Raw genomic sequence first — 18,985 nt, forward strand, 5'->3', positions numbered from 1 at the left:
TCTAATAGAGGTCTAGAATTGCAAACTCTCTTGAGTCCACTAGAGGCGCTGTATGTGAGACTGAGGTTTCCTCTGCGCAAAGATGTTTCAAGTATTAGTGATAGTCAACTTCATGTTTAAAATTGCTAGTAATTTCCCGATATTAATGAGCCCAAGGGTTTGTGTACACCATATCAACGTATTTACAGAACGGCAACAGGCTTATAAGAACTAGGAAAAAGCCAGTTAGTCGACATGTTTGACACCACTGAATACGCTGAATACGTAAATGTAGAACAACAGAGCTATCCGCACAGCAACACAAACTCTTGCTAATTCCCCCGACGACTAGAATCTGATAAACACTTTATTTTACTGCTGTTTTTAAGCGATCGAAATAACGTCATCGCTGTTTCGTGATCATTTTTCGTGTGCCTAGAAGCGATGCGTTTATATTTTCCATAAAATACTCGTATTTGTAAGAGCTGTCAGACTGGTTCAGACGAGGTTTTTTTTTGATGCTGGTATTTCCCCATCACCTCGGTCTGGATCCTAAAGGAATATTCTTACATAATGTGTTAAGCCGCTGATACAGATTGACACCATCCAGCACAACTTCACAACATAGCCTACTTCTATTAAACGTTGATCTTTTTGGACAGCTACAGACAATAGGTTATTCTTCTAGCATTTTGGAATGGGGACCAGCAAAACATACATCAGCATTGGATATGCTACCTTTGGTACGCTGGTTGGATTTTCGGCATTTTTGGTGTGGAATATTGTATATAAACAACCATGGACGGCAGCTATGGGAGGTTTGTCAGGTATGAAAACAGGCTTGTTTATACATATTATGTTATTAGAAATAATGTGCCATTCTAGAAATGTTTCAATATTCGGTTTACATCTTAGCATTAGCACATAGGCCACATTCAAATAAAGTTGTTTGTAAAAAATAAATAAATTACGCCACACCTTATGGAATGTTATTATTATTCGTTTTAATATTAATAACAACAATAACTAATAATTATTATTATTATGTATTATTTGACATTTTAGGTTTTAGGTATTTAGGGGGTCACACTTGTGCATCACGTGATCATATTTGTTTTATACAGTAAAGTTATACATTTATTTTATACAGTAACGTTATACAAACTTCAATTTTTTGAGCCTTTTAGTCTACCATACACAGTAAAATCCTCAGGGTCCATTTGATTACAATTGTACCCTTACGGGTCCATTGGTTAAATTTGTACAGTGATTTCAATGAACAATGAGGATTTTACTGTGTAGTGTAGTGTGTACACCATAGAGTTAAACATAGAGTATCTTGTTTGATGTAGAGAGTAGTAGATCAGACACAATGTATATGGGATTTTTGTTTATCTGTATAAGTCTGTCTGTCATAATCATAATAAGTATGTTGTTAGCCATGGATCAGTGATAACATAAGGACTGGACAACAGATGGACACGATGAGCTAGTAAATAAATCTAGCAATTGCATCTTTTCTCTTTGTGATCAATGTAATTTCGTTTTTTGTCTCCTGACAGGAGTGCTGGCGCTCTGGGCTCTCGTCACACACATCATGTACTTACAGGTAGGGCAGCAACTATTCATTATCATTTTCACTATTTTTTTAAATACATTGTCGATTATTGTTTACAATCAATTAAAATAATTAGTTCAATAACTGTTGCACCCCTACTTTACAGGACTACTGGCGCACCTGGCTGAAGGGCCTCAAGTTCTTCATTGTTGTCGGAACACTCTTCTCTGGGTTGGCTGTAGCCGCACTTATCACCTTCCTCACTCTTGCCATCACAGAGAAGCAATGTAAATCTTCCTCTCCTGCTCATACAGTAGTTTCTAAAATGTTATGTGTAGTAGTCACACATAGGCATGGGACGATATGAAAATGTCATGTCATGATTACCCTGAGCAAAATAATTATGATTCGTGTTATCCCGATAATAGAATTTTTGTGTTATTTTGCCACGGGTGACAGACAGAGATCTCAGTGACCGGATATCCTGCTGTCAACAAAGTGGACAGCACCGTTAGTGACAAAGCACGCAACTACACCATGAATACTTTGGTATCCTTTGTCTTAACCACTTAAACCCAATCCCCCAGAACCCAGAGTTGCATTGAAGTGCAGCCTGGGCCACTGTCACGAACGAGCGAAAACGGTTTCAACCAATGGGCTCGACTCACGAGCTTGACTCATGCTCGACGTGTTGTGAGCTTGTCGGTCTGCTATTTTCAGCAAAAGCTTTCCCTACAATGAGGATGCTGGGGTTTAAGTGGTTAAACAATCCGGTTACCAACGATTTTGTTGTCTCTGCCAGGCAGGACAGCTAAAGGCCGGAGACAATTTCGCTCCTGTCCGTCCGTGTGTGTCCGTCCGTCTGTCAGTAGGCCAAACTTGTTTAAATCAGCCTCTATAACGGATAAAAAAAGATCAAATCTTATATCCCATCCCTATATTTTAATTGTATCAGTTCAGTTGTATTGCTTATAACAACAGGGCTTGAGACAAAGATTACTGCATTCTTAGATAATTATTTCACTGATGAGGAACATCAGTCATTCACAAAAATATTTCACTAAATAGCCTTTCTGTCCCACAGCTCCAACCGACCCCAGAAGCCTCTACCTGTCCGGTGTGTGGAGCTTTCTAACCCTCAAATGGGCCTTCCTCCTGGCCTTGTACTCTTACAGATACCGCCAAGAGTTTGCAGACATCAGCATCCTGAGTGATTTCTAAACACCATTGGTTTTCTACACAGGGTTATACTAAAGTTTTTGGGTGGCCAGCAGGAGCTGGTCAAAGAGCTTTTTTTTAAGAGGAAAAGTGGATATTGCTGGATAAAATGTCACATGACTTTTTATGCGTGCAGCTGCACTTGTTGGACTTGTAGAACAAGCCCTGTATTTGTCTTGTAACCTGTTCTAATCACCCATCTTTATACCTGTCACAAGTCATATTCAACTTTGTAAAGCGCTGATTGGAAACTGCTTAGATTAGGATTGACCTCTATAGGTTGTGCTATAATAGCAATATCTTGTCAAGCCTTTTTGAGAACTTGCATACAAAACGTGGTTCAAATCTGAGCTACATATGATTTATACTTAAATAATTGTTTTAATGCTCTCCATAATCTCATTGTCATACTATTTAAAGGGAAATTCCACCTAAACAAGACAGGTTCTAATAACTGCATGACTTCCCTGTGGAGCTCTGATGTTGATGACATCATATTTACACTGTGACGTCATATTATATTGACCTCCAAATAGGCTTTCCAGTATTACATGAAAGTTTTAAAAAGTTAAATATTTCAAAACGTATAAAAAATGAAGAATATCAGGGATTTACTTCCTTGGCCAACTGGCAGCGTGCACAAGAAATTTGGCGCTGTTAGCTTCAGTAGATTTCGAGATTAGCCACATGCAGACAGACAGACAGACCCTCTTCTAGGTGGCTCGACCCTCAGTGCTACGCCATAAAACAGAAAGTTATTCCTATGATCATGTATAGTTCATACTTATGGTAGGAAGGTTATCATAGAGAACGAGCAAAATTGACAACGTATCAGTAACTTTATTGTTCCGCTGAGACTGAATATGCCCAGAGGACTGGAGAAGAGGGCCATTATGTTCAAGGCTAATTCATATCCGACTTATCACGTCACATTTTTCTGTTGAATATCAGGCATGTTCGTGGAGTGACATGTTTGTATGACTAAATATACATTAGGCTATAGAAAGACATCCTGGATCTGTGTCCAGTGTCCATATAGTCAGTCAATTATTCATTGCCAACAAAGACACTTGAAAGCGTCTCTTGATGCCATTCATGATCAGAATATTGGTCTTGGCTCATTTAAAGGAATTTTCACTACATTACATAAGAATTGTTGTGATTCATACCGTAACATGCTCCCTCCCCCATTTTTAATTCTGTCTGAAATGTAGGGCCATCATATCATACAGATGTGTTTATGATTGTCAAACGTGCTGAAAGAGAGAATATTATGTACACTTTATGCCATTCGTCTTTTGTTCCACTAGGGGGATACTTGCGCCATTATAGTATCTTTGCAAATTTTACATCCCTCTCAGAGAAAACAAGGATGGATTTGATAAATGATTGCACTTTAGATTTTGATATTGCTGCCATTGTTTTGCACACACATTGCTGCCATTTTTTCCACAAACAAATATGAAGTCCTGAAAAATATTAAATGTTCTCCATATTGTCATCTCTATTTAACACAAATCAACATTGATAAGCACTATACAGTATACAGTAATTTTTGTTTTGTTTACAAATCTGATAGGGTTTTTTGTCTGTTAAAGGATTAATGTTTTGTAAGTCATTGTTTAATTAGTTCCGATCTTAATGTCTACCTTTTACCATGATTTTTTTTTTGAGTAACATAATAAAAGTGAGAAGGCTGTAAAGAGATTGAAAAACATTAAAACACATTAAATAAAATTATCATGGCCGTTTTTCATAGTTTGTACAGATAGAGAAGCACCCTCACCAATCAGCTGCAGTGTTTCCCAAACAATGGGTCGGGACCCATTCTCGGGTTGTGGACCAATTTTTATGGGTTGTGAGTACATTTTATGCTTCCTATATTTCAAAAATAATATCTAAAAATATTTTCACAAATAAAAAAATCCAACTTTTCAGAAATAAAGACGAAATAAAATATTCAAAGGAATTTCAGAAATGTTAAACAAAAATTAAGAATTCCATAAATTAAAAAAAAACATCCCAATGCGACGCCTTGTGACCTTGTAGATTGTCTATTTTCACTTGTTTTGAAATCGGGCAGAAGTTATTAATTCATAATGTTTTTTTGGGTCCTGGTGTTGCAACAAAATTATCTTTTGGGTCTCTTTTGGGGACCACTGAGATAGCACCCTCACCAAATGGCTGCACAATGCAGCTCAATTTACAACCAAGGATTTGCAGAAGATCCTCAGTTTTCATTTATCCATTTGTAACTCAGACTGTGCAAATCAACCAAATGGCTACTTACGGGTCCTTTTACACTCAGAGTTAGATTATCACTGGAATTTACTGGCTAGCTGTGAACAAGTTTAGCTTAAGCTCCACCCAGAGGTGTGCAAGGTAATACAAAAAAAACAGTGCCAGTAATCATAACTGAACCCAAATCTTTGCTCCAATTGTAAGGTACTGTACACCTTTTTTTCCACACTTTCCTACTGTCATTAATGGAACAACAATTATAATCTCTAGTTAATACAGGAAACAAATTTGACATTTATTTATTACTGAGCTTCGATATGACATAGTTTTCATATCAGGGATAAGCTGACATTTTCAAATCAATATTTGTGAGAGAAATTCTAGCATATTATTTATTGTAAATTATTAAGCTGATCATTTATTACAAAGAGCAACGTATGCATTTTTAACTGCAGCACAGTTTTGGAGCATGCAGCTTTTCATTATATTTTGTTAGCTTAGACGGCATAGAAGCACTTGAACCTTGCATAGACTCTTCTAACAGTCTAACCATACTTGATTAAGTCTGATTTTACCACAATACCATTGTCTTATTGCGTCGAGTACACCAGTAATACTATTAGATTTATCTGTATTGTATCTAAATGTGATTTTAAGGCTTTTGGTGACAATGCATCAGATGAACAATCAAAATGATTCAGGGAAGTATGAATTTATGCATAGACTATTGTTTACCTGGTACCTGTTGCCTTCACTTTCAAGGTTAGATTAGGAACTCGGAGGCATTATACCAGAGCTATGCCCTCACCTTACCTAATCTTACCTTATCTTACCTTACCTTATGTATCTTATCGTAATGTAATGACGCTTTCAAACACAATGCTTAATGTAAAATCTGTTTGTCATAACAGAGATGTTGTATGTATCGAGCTAGCCTTACCCATGAGAACCTGACTTTTCTTAATATGCCATTCTTTATTTTTGCTCATACTAAAATGTTGGGGCTATACCTATATATACAGTATTAATAGTAACTGTGTTAAACCTTAAGCTGTCCTCATCGAGCATTCATCATTTCAGTTGGCTGAATGTTTCCTGAAAGGCGCAACCATGCATCAGGACTGCCCACGCTATGTAATTGATAGACCCGCCTATAATGTCCACGACTTTGATAAAGACTTTGAAAAGAAGACTCGACAGTTTCCTATTGGTGAGAAAGTGAAGAAGCTCTTCAGGTACAGAATCCATTCTATCTGTTCTATTGCCAACTCAGTGGCCTTGAGGTTAGAGTATCTGCCCTGAGACTAGGAAGTCCGGGTTCAGTCCTTGGCTGAATCATTCCAAACAAAAAATGGCAAAATTGGTTCCTAAGGCTACTTACTTCCTATCCGTGGTGTCAAAGCATGTTATATTATTTCAGTGTTATCTATTTATTTTTTTTATATTCACCAACTGTGTAAAACTGAGGATTCAAATCAAAGTTTGGAAATGTGGTTTGGAGTCTTTCAAATAACTGCAATCAAACCCACATTCTTCTAAATTGCTTAATTTATGTTAAACATATGATAAAGTATAAATCAGGCTTAGTGATTCCATCCTGTTTGGTCACTTCACACTAAAGTGCGGACTGTTTCTTCCTGTCAGATGCTCTTTGCCTAGACTTAAGGCCTTGTTATCCAGGCACCTGCCTGTGCTAAGCTGGCTGCCCAAGTACAAAGTGAAGGAAAACCTGTTGTGTGACACCATCAGCGGGGTCAGTGCAGGCACCATTCAGGTGCCCCAAGGTCTGTCAATCAGTTTGTATCTCTGATGGTTCTGTGTAATACCCCTCTTCCTACAGCATACCCACTGCTGATGCAGCTTGGCTTGACTTTTTTGGGGGGTATTTTATCATGACATAATTTGACAATTGAATTGTTTTTTTGTTTTTGTTTTTGGATTCTTCCCAGGTATGGCATTTGCCCTGCTGGCAAACCTGCCTCCTGTCAATGGGCTTTACTCCTCATTTTTCCCCCTCATCCCTTATTTCTTCATGGGCACTGCTCACCAGATGGTCCCAGGTAAAGCAAGAATATTCATCCACACTCTCATTTCATATGAGGACAATGATTTGTTACCAGACCCACACAATGCTGATGCCATGCTGCATACACCCTTGTTAACCTTGTGTCCAGGTACCTTTGCTGTTCTCAGCATCATGGTGGGTATGGTGTGTCTTAGGCTGGCACCCGAGTCTGAGTTCAGTCACTTCAACACCACTCTCAACGCTACAGTAGTTGACACAGACAAGATGAATGAGGTTCGACTAGGCATATCAGGAACCTTGGCCTGCCTCACTGCAATCATACAGGTACTGGCACCATAAGATGTGTTCTATTTAAGTACTTGAACCTTAGCATTCCTATTCCAGGGGCAAACCTTGGTCAAAATTAGCAGATCTACAAGCTCACACTTGTAGGCGTAAAGGTTTTATGTGGAGGGAAATACTAGTGGACATAGTATAGACTTATTCACCTAAAAATTGGGGAGAAGGAAACAAAAAGTATGATTTTGACATTGCAACTGATTCTGCACTGACATGATACATGTATGTTCATAGATGGGGCTGGGCATGTTGCAGTTTGGCTTTGTGGCCATCTATCTATCAGAATCCTTTATACGAGGCTTCATGACAGCTGCTGGACTACAGATCCTCATCTCGGTGCTGAAGTATATCTTTGGTATTAAGGTGCCACCCTACAGTGGGCCCCTGGCCGTTGTATATGTAAGTAACATCTCAGGTAAAAATATATTATTTTAATGATTGCAGAGCATGACAGCAGTCACATACAGTAGATCTAAGACCACCATTATCCCTGTTATAAAAAACATCCTTTTAGCTGCCTTTTCTCTCCTAGACTCTCGTAGATATCTGCTCTGGCCTGCCAGATACCAACATAGCCTCTTTAGTGTTTGCTCTGGTGAGCAGTGTTGTTCTCATCATAGTAAAGGAACTGAGTGCACGCTACCGCCACAAGCTACCATTCCCTATCCCAATGGAGATCATCATTGTAAGTAGCCAAACCTTCCAGCTATTTTCCTTTTTGAAAGCATTATACACAGTCAAATCCTCAGTGTTAATTTAACTTAACCAGGGGAGATATTGCACTTATGAGTTTCAGATAGTACTACATATCAACCAATAGTGTCTTACCCTATTAGCCTTATTTTGTATTTACCCACCCTATCCCGGGCATTACACAGGCACCGTCTGACCAATTAACCTTAAACTTGGCGTGTGTGTCCCAGGTGACCTGGAGGTGTGCAGTGCCAAGTCGGCCACCGCTCTAGTTTTATTAATTAAAATACGTTTTTGCAGCTTTACCACTGAGAGCGTACAAATGGAACCACATGGACCTAGAGTTAAATTAATACTTAATACAGTGGGATTTATGTTTGTCTCATGTTATAACTTTTGTGCATACATTGTTATAGACTGGTCATGCCATTCCATTTATGAAATACTGTATACTGTATAACCAAAATGTACATAATACTTGCTATTTTTATTTGTACTCCTGTATCTAGCTGGGTCTATTTTCTTACATTGCCCTGAACGCTTTCTGAACTATCGTCTTCAAAAAAAAGAAGAAAAAAAGCTGGTTCATCTCTTGATCCCTTCTACCACAGGTGGTGGTGGCTACAGCACTCTCAGGACCCCTGGACCTTCCGGAAATTTATCAGATGGACATAGTGGGAGAAATTCCATTGGGGTAAAGCTCACTCAGCAATCTCAAAGTCATTGACTAAATAAAATAATTGATTGTGCAACCCATTTTCACTGTCCCATTTTGCTGCATGTGTTTCCCTGTCTTCATCATATAGATTTCCAGCTCCGATGCTTCCAACAGTGAGTCAGTGGGAGGACATGTTGAGCACAGCCTTCTCCTTGGCTATAGTCGGATATGTCATTAACCTGGCTATGGGCAGGACGCTGGCAGCAAAGCATGGATATGATGTGGATCCCAACCAGGTAGAAAAACATATGTAGCGGTTAACTGCTGTTAATTTAATTTGAGAGTGTACAAATGCAACCAAATGGATTTGGTTACATTTGTACACTCTCTCAGTTACAAATGGATAAATAACACAGCAAAATCTGTGTTATTTGTGCATGCATTTGTGCAACCCAGTTTTGGGAAGTTGTGGTCCTTACATTAACACTCTATTCTGAATACGCACTTTCCCATAATAGGAAATGTTAGCTCTTGGCTGCAGCAACTTTCTTGGATCCTTCTTTAAGATCCATGTCATTTGTTGTGCCCTGTCAGTGACACTGGCTGTGGACAGCGCTGGGGGACAGTCACAGGTGGGTGATGTTCTGCCATTCAAAACTACTGGAAGTATAATTTAAACTGAGCATACCAGCCTTTTTGACATTTAGGTCCTTTGTCATTCTTACATTGATAGGATTTCATTCCTGATGCTCTATTCACTGCTTTATATGTAAAGGGTCTTGAGACAACTTGTTGTGATTTTGCACTATAATACATTTCAATTGAATTCCTTTTCAAATCTTTTTTATTGTGAAGCATAGGGTAATGTTATACATTTCTGTTCATACATATGGATTGCTTCCTTTTTTTTTAAACAAAAACCAACAGACATATACACAAAATAGACAAGTAACATGAAAAGAATACACTCAAACTTAAGCAAAAAACAAAGGGACCCTCCCGCCTCCTTTCCCCCTCCCCAGAATTGAATTCCTGAAATAAAAATAATAATGTTTCTGTTATTGAGGTGTACCGGTATATTCATGATTGTAATTGAATTCTGATACCCCTCAAAACTTTTGTGCAGTGTGACATGAGCATCAATGCAATGGCAACTCACCAGCAATGTAACTGGCCACGCTTGGTTGTTTTGTAGCTTTGTGGATGTAGCATCAGAGTGACAAAAGGACCCACATGTCAAAAAAAGCCTGCCATGCTCCTTTAAATCAGATCACTTCTGTATGTCATCAACAAAGAAACACCACAAATATCACAAAGCTTGGTTTGCGCTAACTAGTGCTCTTCTTCTGCTCTACCCTCATTTCTAGTTTGCCAGTCTATGTGTGATGCTGGTGGTAATGGTCACCATGCTAGCCTTAGGAGCCTTCCTGAAACCACTGCCAAAAGTATGTAGAATGTTATGTGAAGAAATTATATATTGATTCCATAGTGTAGCGTATGCACATGTCAGTAAAAAGGTTTGCCAGGTACTTGGCACAGTGCAAATGAAGTAGAAGATGTTTTAATAAAATACTCATGCATGATAAAGACATGGTAATATCAACCAGTGCAGCAATTATGATAAAGTTTTCTTTTCTTCTTTTTAGTCAGTGCTTGGAGCCCTGATTGCAGTCAACCTGAAGAACACCCTCCTGCAGCTCTCTGACCCATATTATCTGTGGAAGAAAAGCAAACTGGACTGTGTCAGTTAAGCCTTGAATGCAATAGTACAGTGAAATCCATCGTAATTCTTATAGCCTGATTTATATGGTGTTGTTTGCCGTAAATAGCCAATCTACAATATCACAATGCGTCGCAATGCGTTGCGAGCTTGTAGATCTGCTATTTTTGACGAGCGACAACATCGTACATCTTATTGTTCTTTCTCATACAGTTGGTGTGGGTAGTGTCATTCCTGGCCACGTTCTTCCTCAGTTTGCCTTTCGGGGTTGCCATAGGGGTGGGATTCTCTATCCTGGTGGTCATATTCAAGACACAATTGTAAGTGAAATGCATGCAACTTTCACTAATATATATTGGGAGCTAATAAGTAATCAAAGTCCTGAAAATGGATAACGAGATCTGACTCATTAGAACAATATTGTGTTCCCTTTAGTCGCAATGGTTCAGAAGTTGTGCAAGTCATTGATACAGATATCTACAAAAACCCCAAGGTTTACAGTAAGGTATTGCAACTCAACATTTATGTGTGTTCTTGTATACAGCAAAATACTGGGTGTTGATGTGACTGTGTTGATTTGAGTGTAAAAATTGATCATTTTGGGGGGATGAAATATGAGCCAACTGTTCGTCATCATGTTATTCTACCTCCACAGGGAACACCTGTCAAGGGTGTGAAAATAGTCAACTACTGTTCCCCCCTCTATTTTGCCAATGCTGAGATATTCCGACGGAAGATGATTGAAAAGGTACGATGGGTTCCACTCCCCGCTCAAGGTCAGCTATGTTTGAATGAATGAAAGTGCGTGTGAGTGTTTACCTACGCATGTTTGTGTCTAGACCGGACTGGACCCTGGCAAACTGATCCTGGCCAGGCGTAAGTTCTTAAAGAAACAACAGCACGAAACAGAGGAAGAGGAGAATAAGGACAAGGTGGTTAGAAGAAGGACCCTCGGCTCTCTGGTGAAGTCTCAGGAGGTGGGGAACCAAATTAACCTTTTTGAATTTAATGGCTTGTACAAAGGGATTAACTGTATCATTAACTATAAGCTGCAACTGGCAGATGATCAAGTTAGCTGTTTCATTTCTACATATTCATGAACTATGGTTATATGTGAAGTATTACCTTGGACTGTTTCTGTATGACATGTCCCCTCTCCCCCCCAAAAAACATCCAGACCACATCGCAGCTTGAGCTGCAGAATTACTTTGACTCGCAGGACGGTAGTGCCAACAAACCAGAGTCACCTACCAGCTATGTCAACTTCAGCTGTAGTGACATTGAGATAAGTGAGAAGGCACCGGAACAAGGGCTGCCCAGTCCTTCTGCGGTCACACCGGAAATGCAGCCCATGCCCTTCCACACACTGATCCTGGACCTGTCGGGCGTGTGCTTCACCGACCTCATGGGAATCAAAACGCTCACCAAGGTCAGCCTGTGTGCAGTGTCACTTTACTGGCAGAATCACAATTACCTTGTATGCGCGAAATGGTTACTTTTCAGGAAATTAAAAGTGGAACCCGTGTTCCAATGGATTCAGTGTAGTTATTGTTTAGTCACAAGCTCTTTCTTTGAATTCTTTTCATTCGTTCAATATTTACAAAACCCACAGCCACACTTAACCACTTTCCATCTTTCAAAAGTAGCAAAAATAGCAGTTCTACAAGCTCCTTGTAGATCATCTATTTTTGCTACCTTTGCATGACACTCTTTTATGACGAAGTAGGGCATTGATTTATATATACGTTTTCTGCCCAAAAGCCACGATATGCATGTATTTAGTATACGTTGCCTTCTGTCTCCCACACAGATGAACACAAGCTATCAGATGCTGGGGATTCAATTCTACCTGGCTAATGTTCAAGGTAAAGATGACGCAAGTGCTTTTCAGATTCATTGGCTCTAGTATAGATACAGCATTGCCATGGCAACTTAATCTTTGTTGCCGATGCAGCGCCGTGTCACCAGGATCTGTGGATGAAAGAGACTACAGTTCCCACTTCTAAAACAGAAATTAATTTCGTACATGCTCATACACAACACAATCCAGAATGTTAACGCTACAGACCAAACTGTGTAACAGAAAATATGTAATCTATTTATTCATTTTTCTTCATTACCCAGATAAAGTCAGATAAAGTAGTGATTCATTATGTGACCAGTCCAGATTGGTGTATATTTAAACAGGAATTAACAACCTGTTCCCTGTTCCTGCCTGTCTTTGTAACACATTTCAATGCCCCTGGTCATCATCAGGCTAAATACAATGTCGAGGTCATTTGAGTTTTAGCATGGTGTACGGCTGTTTCCTTTAGAGTTTTATGGCCTTGCCTCTTATCTACATTATTTTTCTTTTTTTAAACCTCCTGGTAAATAGTCTTGTGCTTTCATGTTTCTCAATGAATCCAGTGTAAGACTTAAGGTTGCTGAGTTACGTTTTGGCCCGGCGCTCCTAGTATGATTTGTCTCCTACTCATTTATATTCCGTTGTATGACAGTGGCGCTCACCTAAAATAGCAGATCTACAAGCTCAAAATGCGACGCATTGTGACGCCTTGTGATATGTAAACCGGCTATTTTTTGGGAAATCGCCTTCCTCTGCTGCTTGCAGCCCAGGTGTATGAGGAACTGGAGGCAGGAGGGGTGTTTAATGAAGGCATTGCACGGAGTCACCTCTTCCTATCTGTCCATGATGCCATGCTCTTTGCCCAGCAGAGCTGTGCAGACTCAGGAACCTCCCAAAAGGCAAGTCCCTCTGTAGTTCCTTATCGTAAGACTCCTAAAAATAACCACATGCAAAGTTATCTGTGGTCAAACGGTTGGGAAGAAAAAGGAGGCACTAAGAAATGCAGGAAACTGATATCTATTCCCTGACTTATAAATTCCTTCTTCCTTTCAACCTTTTGTCAACCTATCTAGGCCAGCGTGGGTCAACAGAAAATATCACACAACTAACAAAGTCCTGTATTTCACCTTACTGACACCGTTCAATGTTGTTTCTTTTCACCTATAACTGCCTGATGATGACGCTTTACTTGTGTACTCTCAAAAGCAGTGGGAATGAGCAATGGAATATTGACATGTGAACAGACACAAACATGAAACAAATATAATTAGTTTGTTCTAATTCCAAAATGACTCATCTTTATGAAATCAAATCAAATTACATTAAAGCATTTTGTTTTAGCTACACTTGTTTTTCCTCTATGCTTGACGTGATTTTAATGTTTTTAAATTATTTTTAGCTTTGTCATTGTAGCACTTTGAGATTTGTTTCAAATGTAAAGTGCATTATAAATGTATTAATATAATAAAAGTGCAATACAATGAACTTTACATAATCTATCTATTGTATTTACAGATAAATAATAAAGTTACATTTTGTACTGTATAATGTAAAACAAATCTGTGTTGGTTACAGGCAGCGCGAGAGAAACAAGAACTTGCCTTTAACATGGAGGAAGAGAAAGATCTGGAACAGGTATAGTCACGCTGTATAATGTGATGTGAAATGATGATTATTAATTATCATCAATGCATAATTTTTATATAAGACTTCTTTTGCTTTCACAGAACATGTTTTGAGCACATATACATACTATATAGTGTCTTGAAAATAAACAGGAGCGTGATGTTGAAGAGAGTTTGCTGCAGAAGAAAAATGTACTGTCATCATAATTTACATAAATTCATTACATTTTCTGGACATAAACATGTATCGTTTTACTGCTGACATCCAATTAATGATCCTAATAAAACATAATACACTAACTGGTGCGTTATCAGTGCTTCGCTCTGATGACAGGGGGCAGTGTGTTATAGCACATGAGCCCTTTTGTAACACAAGTGAAAGCATGAGCAGATAATGAGGGGACCTCTAAAGACAATTTGCCCACTTCTCACAACAACTGTTGAGTGAACCTGCTGACTGAGCAGACATGCAGACAGCGGTTCTGTAATTAACTGAGAGCTTGCACGGCCACAGCTGTGAGGTGTAGCCGGTTGAGCAGCCCGGCTGGTCCCCGTGGAGACGACGAGACTCAGGGAAAGGCCAGGCAGGGGAGAGAGGGGAGGAACATATAGCATCAGCAGTTTCGCGCAGCTTTGTTTGTCTTGCAACTTCAATTTTACAGAACACCATTATCTCTTCCCATTGTGAGGACAGGAGGAGACCCCCCCCCCCTCCCCTATCATCCCACCCCAGTGGAATACAGAATACAGTTGCAACAACAAAATCACATCTCTAATTGCAGCCAGTCATCCCTGTGTGTGTGTGTGTGTGTGTGTGTGTGTGTGTGTGTGTGTGTGTGTGTGTGGTGATTCTGGAATGATGATGAACTAAAGAAATGTATGGGCTAACGTGCAGTCACGTAGCAGGTGCTCAGAAAGGCCTGTGGTGTCTTGCCTGGCACTGGGCTGATGATGGCGTTGGGATGCCTGTGATGCATGAATGGATTTATGAAGCTATTAAGAAATCATCCCTAAGATATACTGGCGCACACCTGGTCCTCTGCGCTCCTGCTTCCGTGGAGCCAAATTGGCACCACAAGTAATTACAAGGCTTCCATGGGCATCAGATTTAATTTGGAGCTCTGGGAGAGAGCCTCTCCCAGTTGAAATTGCCAAGTGAAATTGCCAGACGGGGAGAGGTTTAAAGTGATGTTGAACTTTGTTAGAACCTTGGGTTGTACAGCTTCCTGTGTGCTGATACAAGTCCAAATATTGTTGAGAAGAAGAAGAGAAGAGGGGTTAGTTTGTCATTCAGGTACAAGCAGGGAATTGTTGATGGGACATCTTTCTGCAAAGACCGTGCTTACACAAACAATGCAATATAATATAATATAAAATAATAATAATGGAAATAAAGTTATGTTGATTGATCGTCATTATCTGTTGCTCCTGTCGTGCGTCAGCTAGAAATGATGCACCAACATGGGAGAGATCAGGGATCTCCATATATGCACGCACGCATGCACGCACACACGCAGGCACGCACGCATGCACACACATTCTTTTCAGCAAACTTTAACAGGGCTGTTGTTGCTGAAAGAGTACAGAGGAAGCCTGGGGTACAGAAGGTCACAGGTTCGATTCCAGGCCTTGGCTAAACTAGCCAGGTACAGTGATGAAAAGCTTTAGCCTATTTAGAATACACAATTGTTTCTGTTGTGTAGTTGACGCAGAGGAATTGGCAAGCCTTTGTCTTGACTGAAGACAAAGGTTTGAAATGTGCCATTATAAGCAACATAATAAAGACATGCATTTTAATATCCACAATTCCGCAGAACTCTGCTCATCTGTTTACAATGCTCATTTTTAATTGCATGGTGTTCTTTCTCTCAAGTTCAGTCTATTTTTTTCTATATGGCTTATTGCGCATATTGCATAGTGCTTTTTTCATATTGCTTTTTGCATTGCTTGGCCCCCGTATTGCTGCTTGAGAGCTATATTTATTATTATTATTATTATTATAACAATAATAACAATAACAATATTATTATTATTGTTATTATTATTAGAATTAGTAATAGTTGAATAAGTAGTATAATAGTAGTATGACATTTCATTCATTCATATAAGATGATTCTGTAGGCAGGCAAACCCAATACTTTCTGAGGATTGCATTAAATCATTAATATTTCTATCCAAAACCATTTTTCAAGTGAGATACGGCTATAATGGAGTGTAGGTACTCAATCCCTGTAATTGCAAGTTCACCAAGAAATTAATTTTACACTCATTGCACTTTCATTGACCATGATGGTTTAATTAGCAAGGTCTCTTTTGTAAATTTGAGGCAGAAAGATTTATGTATTAATTTTGTTTACACGCCCAGTGGTTTCACACCATTGAGACTAATTGCATGGTGTCAAGGGCTATCTTGTTGATGAGTCATGGAACCTTGTCGTTTAGCACTTGCCTGTCCTGGGAAAAAGTTATGCCTTGACCTTTTGGAATAAAGATTACATTTTTTGGCATTTGAATAACAAGACAGAGGGAGACATTTTATCAGATGACTGCTGCCCAAGGGGTTTCGGGTGAGGCCTATCTTTAGAAAGAGGAAGAGTCATTTCCGCATGGACAGAGGCAGACAGAGCATCCTAAGCTAGCTCTGGAAATGCAAAAAATTGCTTTTTGACATTGATCAAGTGAAAGCAGTTGGTGCTTTGCATATGCATTTCATAGGCTTGTGTAGGCGATCTATTATGCTTCATTAGCTAAACAGTTTGCAACCAGGGGGATCATAAATCTTGATTGTGCAATTTCAGCAAAATGCATGGGCTTTGGACAGGGTTTGTTTACCGAGTTGTTGGGCAAATTTGACCACTGATAGCTGATATTAATTAATGTTGCCTATTGTCTTGTTCCAGCAGTCCAGTGGCAATTAAATAAACCAAGAATGGAACATTCTCTGGTGATTAATTAAGGCAAAAAATAGCTTCAGAGGCTGCTCCTTGTAAGAGGATTTTTTATAATTTAATGTTACATAAAGGCAAAGGCCCATGTTTAGCTAATGCATAATACTATTATATCTATCTCCCAATTTAGTTTTTTTTTTGCTTTGTTTTACTACTTTGAGAAATATGTTTTTTGGTTTCATGGAAGAATGATAGTATTAACATTAATTTGAATTTCTGTGTTAAAAAAAGCGTGGCCTTTGTGGAAGGCCATTCAATAACAAAGTTATTGAGATGGATTACAAAGAGCAGGGTTTTTCCAGGATAACTGCTCTTATCTAGTACAGAATGCCTTTTGTGAAAGAAATAATTATTTGCAGTTTTCTATAGTAGCCTGTACTGGAGCTGAAGCATATAGCTAATGATGCATTGCCAAACGAATACACAAGACATGTGCACTTAATTTGAACGTTACATTCATTCTGTCGAAGTAAGTAAACCCGGCAACACCTATTTGTGGTTATCACATTGGACAGATGTGAGAGGGATTTATGGCTAATTTATAGTTGACAAAATATAAACTACAAGCTTTATATGAGGGTCATTAGTACGGTGTCAGCATCCCATCACATCATCGACTCATTAAACTGATTGGGAGATAGTCTACTGTATGCTATCCTGTCTTCCTAGTAGATAAAGATCCCAGTCTGATGAATACAGATACTAGCTGCTTATTGGGCTGTTGAGCATCAGCAGGGAAATTAGAGTCGACAATCCAAAGTGATGGCATGTGGTGCAACGCTAAGCGAACTCATTAGAACACCACAACTTGGGAGGAAGCCACCTAATGCTTTGCAGCGACATGTCATCGTGGGTGTTGTGTGTTATCATATCCCAGTAATTTAATAACATTTGCTTCAATTACTTCATTAATGTTATAAATCATGCATGGTATTCCACTGGGCCAAGATGCATGTAAATAAGGAGCAGTGATGATGCAATACACTGAAGCGGAAATTGTGCTGTGGCCGTGAGAGCTAAAAGCCAGCCAGTCATTTGTGTTGTTTTTGTGGGTCCAGTTGCCACAAAATCCTTGCATGAAGAAGGATTTTAACATTGTAAAATGAGTAAAATTGTAAATAGGGCATAGCAGTGGCGGCCATTTTCTGGTTCCACTTCAAATTACTCAATGCATTTTTCCCATTGACATTTCCAAAAATATTTATATCAATTAATTTAAGCCTAGAATCAAGCCATCCAGGGTCCTGGTGAATAATGACCATAAAACGTTTGATTCTGTGAAAAAACTTTTTTGAAAACGGCAAAACAAAGGGTATTTATTAAATATAGTATATCATATAATTAAATATAAAATAAAGAAAAATCACAGAAAAAAATGTTTTATGGTCATGAGTCACCAGGACCCTGGATGGCTTGATTCTAGGCTTAAATTAATTTATATAAATGTTTTTGGAAATGTCAATGGAAAAAATGCATTGAGTATTTTGAAGTGGAACCAGAAAATGGACGCCACTGCTATGCCCTATGAACATGCAGGGATAAGCCATCAGTTTTCAAAAAGCTTGTGTAGTTAGTTAGTGGTCTCAGCCAGTATTCAGCCAGGATTCTGCTATCAGTTTGAGTCACTCAGGCCTATCTCATTTCAACACCCTATTTCTAGATCTAGAAATGTTCTTTATTAGACATTTTCAATTGATAAACTTTATTTAATTTAATTTAGCTAAACACAAAACTAGCCTAAATGTTCTAGCCTACTGCCTTCCTCTTAATCATCCCAATAATCACTTCCAAAGTCATTATCCTGAGTACATTTTCCAAATATCATCAACCAAATTCATGACATAATACCAACCAAAATCTCTCTCTCTCTCTCTCTCTCTCTCGCACACACACGCGTGTGTGTGTGTGTGTGTGTTTTGAATAATTGGTGGAAATTATAACAATTCAATTTCTTTCATGAGGAATCATTGCTTTATTAAACCGTGGTCATGTGCTTGAGATAATGCTGTCTGTCTGGGATTAAGTAACACTTCATTCTATCACATTTGATTGAAATATAAATCTTTTGTATGTGTTAATCAAGGCCTTCTTGTGACTAATAACTTGCTAATCTCTTGATACTCCTGTCCTGATA

General features: G+C 38.9%; 3 protein-coding genes across 3 annotated transcripts in view; all 3 read left to right on the top strand.

Annotated features, from left to right (window-relative positions):
• csrnp2 (cysteine-serine-rich nuclear protein 2) overlaps positions 1 to 18,985 on the top strand; it is a 352,543-nt gene that overhangs the window by 123,019 nt on the left and 210,539 nt on the right. The gene's annotated exons all lie outside the window — the stretch shown is intronic.
• Positions 177 to 4,493, top strand: slc48a1a (solute carrier family 48 member 1a). The gene is made up of 4 exons (XM_084068106.1): positions 177 to 806; positions 1,542 to 1,588; positions 1,704 to 1,824; positions 2,622 to 4,493. Exons 1-4 carry the CDS (start codon positions 677 to 679, stop codon positions 2,756 to 2,758), a joined length of 435 nt encoding a protein of 144 aa, XP_083924232.1. The 5' UTR covers positions 177 to 676; the 3' UTR covers positions 2,759 to 4,493.
• Positions 6,107 to 14,054, top strand: LOC311052868 (solute carrier family 26 member 9-like; the record flags this gene model as incomplete). The annotated part of the gene is made up of 20 exons (XM_084068103.1): positions 6,107 to 6,231; positions 6,641 to 6,780; positions 6,946 to 7,056; positions 7,171 to 7,346; positions 7,596 to 7,760; positions 7,894 to 8,046; positions 8,666 to 8,748; positions 8,861 to 9,008; positions 9,231 to 9,344; positions 10,080 to 10,157; positions 10,359 to 10,454; positions 10,646 to 10,752; positions 10,868 to 10,937; positions 11,088 to 11,180; positions 11,272 to 11,409; positions 11,610 to 11,861; positions 12,243 to 12,297; positions 13,044 to 13,181; positions 13,858 to 13,913; positions 14,006 to 14,054. 20 exons carry the CDS (start codon positions 6,107 to 6,109, stop codon positions 14,015 to 14,017), a joined length of 2,310 nt encoding a protein of 769 aa, XP_083924229.1. The 3' UTR covers positions 14,018 to 14,054.

Source organism: Gymnoscopelus microlampas, assembly GCF_963454915.1.
Source record: "Gymnoscopelus microlampas genome assembly, chromosome: 10".
Classification (NCBI taxonomy): Eukaryota; Metazoa; Chordata; class Actinopteri; order Myctophiformes; family Myctophidae; genus Gymnoscopelus; species Gymnoscopelus microlampas.